Here is a 9618-nt window from a genome sequence, read left to right as displayed (position 1 = left end):
AATATTGATACACCCGAGCTAGATTTTTAGGGCAGAGAAGTTCATGGATGATAAAAAATGTGTCAAATGATCAAAGTGTGGTGAAAGCCTCATCTCACATCCCATCTAAGGAATGGGATGATCGCGGAGCTAAGATTTTTTATTGAGAGGGGCCAAAACCTTAAAAACATGGATAGGAGGGGCTAACAGTTAGAAAACATGAATAGAGGGGCTAAAATATAAGTGAAACTTATAATTTTAAAGGAGACTTTGAAGGCATAGGGGGGCCATGGTTCCCCTCAGCCACCCCTCGCTCCGCCATGGGAGAGATCGGCTTCAGTCAGTGGAAGGCCCGTTCGAACACTGTTGGAACGAGCTGTTGGACACAGCCCAATGACAGAGAGCTCTTGATTACAATCAGGCCTTGTCGGGTCAGACATGATAGTCCCGATGGGAGATCCCATGGGTCTGATTGAGGTTCTGCAGATTTACTTGATATACTTTGACCCATTCCAGACCCGATCAATTGACAGTCCCATTGTCGTCGAATTTTAATCGAAAACCGATTCAATACTTCATTCTATCTGATCCGATCCGATGGAAACCATTAAAATAAAAAAATAGCCAAATGTCAATCTATGGTTTGTACTGACCTCAGGAGCGGGTCCCAGTGGAAAGGGGAATCTTGGTGAGATGAGATATCTAATACCCTTCTAATATACCATTTCTGTGTAGTGGAGCAGGAAGGCGTCTCGTACACGTCACTCTTCACTCCCAACCACTCCCAGTCCCAGATACAAATTTGCACCATACAGCTGCTGTCATCACCCATCAAGTTGGTGTTCTCATGTAAAACATGCCCCTCCTCTCTTGGGTCCCACTCCCACCAACAACCCTTGTGTGATTGATGTTGACACGTCACTCATCCTCTCTGCTATTGTTCCTTCTGGGCCCACTCCATTTATCTACATCACTGTACGGTCAAGCACTCTATAGCATGGTCGGCAATGGGTCGCTTCGGGTACCGGTTTAATCCGAGCAGAACAGATTTTTCTGCATGGAGACATACGTAAAAAGACAACAATAAATTAGCACAAAATTAATGTAGATCAAAGAAAATGGAACGAAGGAAACAAACTTAACAAGAGTGGTTGGAGAGCAGTTAAACAAGTATGCTGTATGAACAAACCTCTCTAGATAAAGAAACTTCAGAGCTGGTCTCTCCAAGCTATGCTTTGCTTACTCCTCCTCCTCCCCTCCACCACTGTCTCCTCCTCCTCCGGCAATGTCTAGAGACTCTAAATCCTGGAGACCTTTCACGGCGAACTGCTGCTCAATCGAAGGCCAGACGGTCTTAGGAAACTTCAGCCGGTGTAGGCCATCCCGGTTGGAGTTTTCCAAGAGGATCGAGCTACCTTCCTTCCGCCGTTTATCGTTCTCCGACCTTAGCAGTTCTTCGTCGACGCGCATCACCGAGGATCTTGCTCATTCCTTCGGCTCGGATTTGCATGTTTTTCAGCTGAGCGAATTGCGGGCCATAACCCAGAACTTCTCTAGCAATTTCTTACTGGGGGAAGGTGGGTTCGGCACCGTGCACAAGGGATACATCGACGAGAACTTACGCCAGGGTTTGAAGGCTCAGGCTGTTGCCGTTAAGCTTCTTGACAGTGAAGGCCTGCAAGGGCACCGGGAATGGCTGGTAACAAATTAAACCTTAGCTTTTTTTTTTTTTGTCTCCTTTACTGCAAATGTTTTGCTTTCCTATTATTGCAGTGCAATTTTATTTGCATTAATACAAAAGCATGAGAATGCAAATTCTGGGTTTACTTTATTCTGGTTAAATTCTGAACATTTGAATCAACAAATCATTTTTTCTGTGTCCATGCTTTTGAATTTTTAATGTTTATTCTTTTCTGAGACTCTTCAATACATTATACAATGAGAAAGGGGTTGGGCCCCACAACAATGATATGATGAAGTTGGTGTACTTGAACTGCATTGTATGTGGACCCTACCTAGTCAAAGAATAATGTATTGAATCGTTGAACGGCTATGATTAAACTGATTTTTTATTAACGTATTAAAGGATGGCTATGACGTAATCTGTCTGGAATAAAAATGCAAACCGGAGTTATGAATAATAGAGTAGGATTGGTTTCGGTTTGTCAGGTCGACCTAGACCATCGACAGACCTAAACCGTTCTTGGCCGGCCCATGTCTTGGTTTGATCTGACCATGATTTATACGTGATTTATCTTCTCAATCTCCTCGCCTTTTTCAATTAACATATTGAAGACTTCATCAGGCGGAGGTGATATTCCTGGGACAACTCAGGCATCCACACTTGGTGAGATTGATCGGCTACTGTTGCGAGGATGAAGAGAGGCTTCTCGTTTACGAGTTCATGCCTAGAGGAAGCTTAGAAAACCACTTATTTAGGAGTAAGTAGTTCAGCTATTTGCACTAATTCAGATGAGATGAGATTATGCTGATTGCTCAATTAACCAGTATAATCACATGGAGTTTATTGTTATGGTCACAGGGATCTCTGTGTCTTTGCCTTGGGGAACCAGGCTGAAAATCGCCATTGGAGCTGCCAAAGGTCTCGCCTTCTTGCATGGCGCCGAGAAGCCCGTCATTTACCGCGATTTCAAGACCTCGAACGTGTTACTGGACTCTGTATGTGATTGGCTAGCTCTTCTTTGATTATTCAATGTGTTCTCACTTCTCATCACTGTCTATTAATTAACAGCCATTGGCTCCACTATTCTGGTAGGATTTTACGGCAAAGCTATCGGATTTTGGCCTTGCAAAGATGGGACCAGAAGGATCGAATACTCATGTTACGACCCGAGTAATGGGGACCTATGGATATGCGGCACCGGAGTACGTCACAACAGGTTAGATTTCTGGGGCTTTCCTACTGTAAATCTGCAAAGAGTCTACAGGGATAAATACAAAATATGAAGCAATTTGTCTCTAGGGCACTTGACTACAAAGAGCGACGTCTACAGCTTCGGGGTGGTGCTACTAGAGCTACTGACGGGAAGAAGATCAATGGACAAAACCAGGCCCAAGAGTGAACAGAACCTCGTCGACTGGGCGCGGCCCTACCTGACCAGTAGCCGGAAGTTGCGCTGCATCATGGACACAAGACTGGCCGGTCAGTACTCCGTCAAGGGAGCACGGGAGATTGCTTCTCTGGCTCTACAATGTGTAAGCCCAAACCCTAAAGATAGACCAAGGATGCCTGCAATTGTTGAGACACTCGAGAAGCTGCAAAATCTGAGGGACATGGCGGTCACCTGTGGACAATGGCCGGCGGCGACTCCCAAGTCTGGCCGGAATGGAGCCAATGTCAAGGGCAGGAAGGATGCCAGGCCGGCGGCTTACCGGAAGCCCTCTCCGGTTGCTCCAAGCCGGTTCGGTTAGTTAATTTGCTTGTCGATATGTATAAAAAGGTGTGATGATGTCAAGGCCTATGTATATAAATATGCTTCAAGCCTTCAACTTCAATGGTTATGTCATTACTTCTCTTAATTGTGTGATATATTTAAGAGCTTAATGAGCATTTGTAAATGTAATTCCTCTCTCTCTCTCTCCTGTTCAACGGCCCGACCCAACCGGTCCATCCTGTCCACAGATTGCCACAAGTTCACACACGGTGTACACTAGCGATGGGTTGAAACTTGAAAGAAAGAAACTATCCTTCCCGCCAAGAAACAGAATCGTTGGCGGTTTTAACTAACCCAACGAGTCTTATATAAAGCCTTATCTATCTTTTATTCTCAAAACACACATCTCTCTCTCTCTCTCCAACAAACTGATCAAGAAAGCAAAACAAGAGAATCAAGAATCCATTAATGGCGATCTTGCTCAACCAAGGTCCCTCGTTAAGCTTCTTCAAGCTCTCCCTCACTTTCCCTCTCTTCTTTCTCCTATTGTCATTGGCTGTTTCAACGGCGTCATCTCCTGCAGCAGCAGCATCCTCATCCGCAGCTGAAACCCTCCGAAACCGAGGATACTCTTTCTTCGCCAATGCCATTGCAGCTGCCATTGATCTCCGTGGCTGGAATGGGACCGGAACTGTTTTTGCCACACCTGATAGTTCTTTTTCTTACGCCACAGCTAAATTCAAGAACGGCAGAGCTCCGCCGCCCCCTGCTACCTCCCTCCTCCTCTACCACACTTTGCGCGAGACTCTCCTGTTCGAAGATCTGAGGACACTGCCAGTCGGAAAAGCATTTCCAACGTTCGCACGCCGAAATTGCCTCTACATCTGTAAGAATCCCTCTGGAGAACTCGGCATTGCGGGAAGAAAGAAACCGAAAGGATATTGTGTGATAATCCGGCAGCCTAATCTCTACGTCCAGGAGGATCTCATCATTCACGGTGTTGATGCTATACTGGACCCCTCCTCTGGGTCCAAGTGTCGTATATCTCCAGTTGATCTTTTGACGGGTACTGCCTCTTCTCCATACTCAAAGGTTGATCGTGATTCGTTTCTTGATGACGCCGTTACGGTTTTGAGAAGTAGAGGTTACAGCGTAGTGGCAACGTCAATGGTTGTGCGACACAAAGATCTGACGAATCTAACGGGCGTCACCGTCTTTGCACCTAGTGATGAGAGTCTTTTCACTCTCACTGACGGTTTCCGTTACGATTTCCGTTACCATGCCGTACCTCAGCTTCTCCGTTTGTCCGATCTTAAGAGGCTACCGAACGGATCAAAGATCAAGACTCTGGTTCCAGGAAAGGAGATCGTAGTACGCTCCGTTAACGGCGTCATATTAGTTAACGGCATTAAGGTCGACAGTACAGAGATTTACAACAACAGATCGGTAGTGATAATCGGTATATCGCATCCAATGCCGACGAGAAATGGTTTATTTATTACCGCTTTTCCCCATATGAACCAGGATTCCGGTCAATTTGTGGGCGGCTGGTCAGATTTTAGCATTTCTCCGATGACGGCTGATCCTCCATATTTCCCAGAAATCGGTGTGCCACCGACGACGGTGGAATCTCCATTTTACTCAGACACCGAGTTTCAAAGCTCCGCCATCTATGGAGGAGAAATCGCACTAGGACCTATGACCCAAGAACGTACTGCTGGCGACGATGGTTCGCCGGATCCGGCAAAATCTGTTGTGCCAACCACAGCCCCGCTGAGTTTCACAGGGTACGGTGATGAGAACTTGTTGAAAATCAAGGGCAACAACTCGCCCTCTCCGTCCGCTTACGCCTCAGTTTCTTCCAGTTCCAGCAATGCACGATGCTCTCCGGCAGTTGCTAACGTCAAAATTGACGGCATTTCCTCGGCGCTCCTTGCCGAACTTGGAGAATTTTTCTGTCCTTTCAATGGAAGAATAAATGCAGAGGAACCAGACGTGGCACCAGTTAGTTCGAGTATTGACTCTGGTCAACCAGGAAACGATGACATTCCTCCATTGTTCTCTTTCCCAACCGCTTACTTTTGAGTTTTGACGACGTGGCTACTCTCTGGCGTTAAGCATCTCGTTGGTAAGATACTGCACGAGGTTTCAATTTTCAATCTTAACCGTTTGATTCATTGATTGGTGGAGTCACTTCTAGAAGCCATGAACTAAGAGCTCATATGGCAAGGATCTTGTAAGATCGAAGTTCTGTTTCCTCTTCTTTTTGGTTATGCTTTGTATATTTTTACCTAATACTCCATCCACATCAATAGAATATCTTCCAGTTCCGGAGCATGGCCTGACCTCCCTACTAAAGCGTCCAAACCCAGCAAGGACCAGACTGACCAGTTATAACTTATAAGTAGGGCCTGCACTGGCCACAAGGTTGGGCCAATTTCAGTGTTGGGTCTGATACGAGAGACCAGATTTGCTCCTCACTCGTGGCGCCTCACATTTACCTCACAGGTACATTGTACTGTGCATTGAGAATATTTCCCGAACTTATGTATTATTATTTATGGGAAATGTTTCAATGCACTGTAGGATGTGCCTGAAAGGTCGTTGTGAGGTGTCCTGTGTGAAGAGCAGATCCCACCTCTAATACAAGAAGGAAAACAAATTCCTTTTTCTATATTAAAAAAATCATAATAGAATTTTTTTGAGTAAAAAAATCATAATAGAATTAGAAAAAATAAGAAAAGAAGATATTAGGGATCACTGATCTAGATACAACATACAACTCTGCTAAACTTTGTGAGTGGATTGCGCAAATATACGAAATAAAATCAGAATAATGTCTTCAGTGCGTCTGAAATCGGACCACCGATCCTCGCGTTAATTTGTGTGAGTTCTTGGACAAGCACCTGTTGAGAGACAAGAGAAACCTTTGCTTTCCAGTTTCCAACATAAAAACGCTAGACCCGAACCCGACAGCAATGGCCAAGGACTGCAAATGTTCCTCTCTCTCATGGAAACACAAACACTTGCAAAAGTAAGCTCTGGCTTTAGGTATTGATTTTACCAATATAATGTTTACTTTCACTAGTGAGAAACAAAACAGATGGCCAATTAATTAAAGGGGATCTCCTATTTTAAATTGGCATTCCACATGGTTGAAATGGTAAGGAGAATATCCCCTAAAGCAGGCAATGCCTAGAGCTATATGAGAAATTACGACTCATCAAAGGCCCTAGGCCTAACTGTTCTAACCTGTAACATCACCTGATTTTCTTGCTGTAAAAAAAAAACAAAAAAACAAAAGGAATCTAGCATTCAATTCGGTTTCCGACTTCTTAAGAAATCATTGTTGGAAATACACAACCAAGCCTATACAGTCCACTGGGATTAGCACAGCAATGAATGAAAGTTTCACTTGTGTTCTGCAATTACCGTGAACATGGGTAGAGAGCATCATTGCTTCACAAACAAGCCCCTTCATGTGCATCCATGGTGATACTTCTACATGTCGTATATTTGCATAAATGCAATGCAATATTAGTCAGTACTTCAAGAAAGAGTAACCTGAAGATACGAGCAAACACTCACATGCCCCCATAGAGATATAGAAGTCAAAAGTCCAAGGTCAGGCAGACGTAGAAGGCGTACTTAAGTCCTAACAAAACACTCTAATATGCCTAAAAGAAGGGACTATCATTTAAAAAAAAGAAGTGACTGCGTACCAAAAATCTCACCTTTGCAGCAATAAATACATTGAATTGTGCTTTTTTAAGTTGCAAGTTCCAATACATACGAACCAGGTCAATTTCTTACAGCCTAATAAGTCGGCCAGATGCAAACGTAACCGAAATGCTTCAGCTCAGCCTTCATGAGAGAGACATCAGCGATCAGAGGACTAAAAGCCCAAGAATCCGCGTTTCTCATCAAAGGGTCCATGGAGGAGGCGTGAGCAACGCACTCAAGGAACTACAGGCTACAGCCCAACGCACTAACTTTTAAGCCTTCCAGTGCGTTCTCACCGGTCACCTCCCTAAAAATTCTCCGCACTTTTCCTCGTCTTTTATTGTTGAGCTCTGACTTACTATAACAAACACCCAGAAACAGCATCCATCCCTAAATGCTCAGACGAACCCCTATGGCGTTCAACAATAAACCCAAGAAACCCATCTTCTCCTCCCAATCCAACCTCCATACCACCCTCTTCTTCGTCTTACTACTCTTCACAATTCCCGCCTTCTTCCTCCTCCACGCCCCTTCCACTACCCCATGCTCCGCCTCCCCCAACCTCCCCCACAAATGGTCCGGTGACCTTCTTAAAGCCGAATTCGCTTGGAACCGTTTGCAGTTCATCGACAGCCAACCGCCTCCGGTCACTCTCAAGATTGCAGTTTTCTCTCGGAAGTGGCCCGCTGGAGCCACGCCTGGTGGGATGGAACGCCATGCCCTCACCTTGCATACCGCTCTAGCCCGTCGAGGACATCGAATTCATGTCTATACCTCCCCTCCCCAGGATACCGGCGAGGCCATCCCATCTGCTGATGAGGGTCTCAATCTTCCCTCATCAGCAAATCCTACTGGTTACCCAGAACTCCATTTCCACGAGGGTGAGCCGGGACAGTGGCGATACAACTTGGCGTGGTCACAGTTCGAGGCGGAGAACAAGCGCGAACCATTCGATGTGGTGCATTCAGAGAGTGTGGCTCTCCCCCATTGGTTAGCCCGTAACGTTCCCAACCTTGCAGCATCCTGGCATGGGATCGCCCTTGAGAGCGTACAGTCCGACATCTACCAGGATTTGATGCGGAAGCCCGATGAGCCCATGTCACAAGCATTCAACACCAGGCTTCAAGGGGTACTGCCTAAGGTTTTGAACGAAATTAGGTTCTTCAAGAGCTACGCTCATCACGTAGCTATCAGTGATAGCTGTGGAGAGATGCTGAGGGACGTTTACCAGATCCCAGATGGAAGGGTCCATGTGATTCTCAATGGTGTGGATGAAGAAGACTTTGGACTGGATGTGGGTTTAGGGAATGAATTCAGGGCTAAGGTTGGTGTGCCCCAGAATACCAGTCTGGTACTTGGGGTTGCCGGAAGACTGGTGAAAGACAAGGGTCATCCTTTGCTTTATGAAGCCTTCTCTAAGCTGTTAGAGAAGCATCCCAATGTCTACCTGATCGTTGCAGGGTCTGGGCCATGGGAGCAACGATACAGGGAACTGGGGTCTCGAGTCATAGTGCTGGGATCCATGCGGCCTGATGAGCTGAGGGCCTTCTACAACTCCATCGATATCTTTGTGAATCCCACCCTGCGACCTCAAGGGCTCGATCTTACTCTGATGGAAGCAATGATGAGCGGGAAGCCTGTGCTGGCATCAAGGTTCCCTAGCATCAAAGGGTCAATAGTCGTCAGAGAAGAATTTGGGTTCATGTTCTCGCCAAACGTTGAATCCTTGCTAAAGTCATTGGAGGCAGTGGTGGAGGAAGGGTCAGAAAAGCTAGCTTGGAGGGGAAGGGCTTGCAGGGAATACGCTGCTTCCATGTTTACAGCACGGAAGATGGCATTGGCATATGAAAGGTTATTCCTTTGTATCAAAAATGAAACTTTTTGTAAGTATCCCTTGCATTTAGATTAATATTTTTTTTTCCTTTTAAGAGACTTGAATGTTACAGAGAAGAGCTCAGCACCTCAGAGAACTATAGATTTTTAGACACAGAAATTATTTGAGAGGAAACTGATGACAATATGCATTCTCTTTTGCTGGCCTATATAGAAATATGTGATTGTTGTTCCCGGCTCTGTCCCCAGCTTTGCCACTTCATTAGGTTAATTTTGGGTTATTTACAAGTTTGAATAACACACAAATTGAGGAAAGGAGAAGAGAAAATATATTCATTCTACTAGAATAATCAGTAAGGGTCTCTGGAATGAAAGGGTGGTCTACATCCAGTGATTCAACCCATTGCTCATTTGGAGGTGGGAATGGGATGGGCCAGGACCAAGAACGGCAATCCATTGTCATGTATTGAATGATAATTTTCACTCAAATATTGATAAAAAAATATTTTTCCATTCGAAAGAAATCCCTTGAATGCCATCGTTAAGAACAGTCAATCAGTATAGCCCATTTAGGAGGGCTTTTATATTGATTGAGCCACTTCTGAGAAGTTAACTTGAGATAGTTTCACAGGAAAATCAATTTTGAGGTTTCGATTAATCTATTTCTGACTTATTAGGTTTTACAAAA

The 9618-nt window shown here is 45.1% G+C and overlaps 2 protein-coding genes across 2 annotated transcripts; both read left to right on the top strand.

Annotated features, from left to right (window-relative positions):
* The first annotated feature begins 1107 nt into the window (after positions 1 to 1107).
* Positions 1108 to 3519, top strand: LOC104588082 (Protein kinase superfamily protein). The gene is made up of 5 exons (XM_010245902.3): positions 1108 to 1678; positions 2285 to 2420; positions 2522 to 2658; positions 2756 to 2879; positions 2963 to 3519. Exons 1-5 carry the CDS (start codon positions 1265 to 1267, stop codon positions 3409 to 3411), a joined length of 1260 nt encoding a protein of 419 aa, XP_010244204.1. The 5' UTR covers positions 1108 to 1264; the 3' UTR covers positions 3412 to 3519.
* A 3726-nt stretch (positions 3520 to 7245) lies between these two features.
* LOC104588081 (UDP-Glycosyltransferase superfamily protein) lies at positions 7246 to 9164 on the top strand. The gene has a single exon (XM_010245901.3). The coding sequence runs from the start codon at positions 7492 to 7494 to the stop codon at positions 9004 to 9006; it is 1515 nt and encodes a 504-aa protein (XP_010244203.1). The 5' UTR covers positions 7246 to 7491; the 3' UTR covers positions 9007 to 9164.
* The last annotated feature ends 454 nt before the right edge of the window (positions 9165 to 9618 follow it).

The sequence above is a fragment of the Nelumbo nucifera genome, chromosome 1 (assembly GCF_055504915.1).
Source record: "Nelumbo nucifera cultivar China Antique chromosome 1, China Antique-T2T, whole genome shotgun sequence".
NCBI lineage: Eukaryota > Viridiplantae > Streptophyta > Magnoliopsida > Proteales > Nelumbonaceae > Nelumbo > Nelumbo nucifera.
Note: the sequence above shows the minus strand (reverse complement) of the source record. Positions and strands in the feature narration are given on the sequence as shown.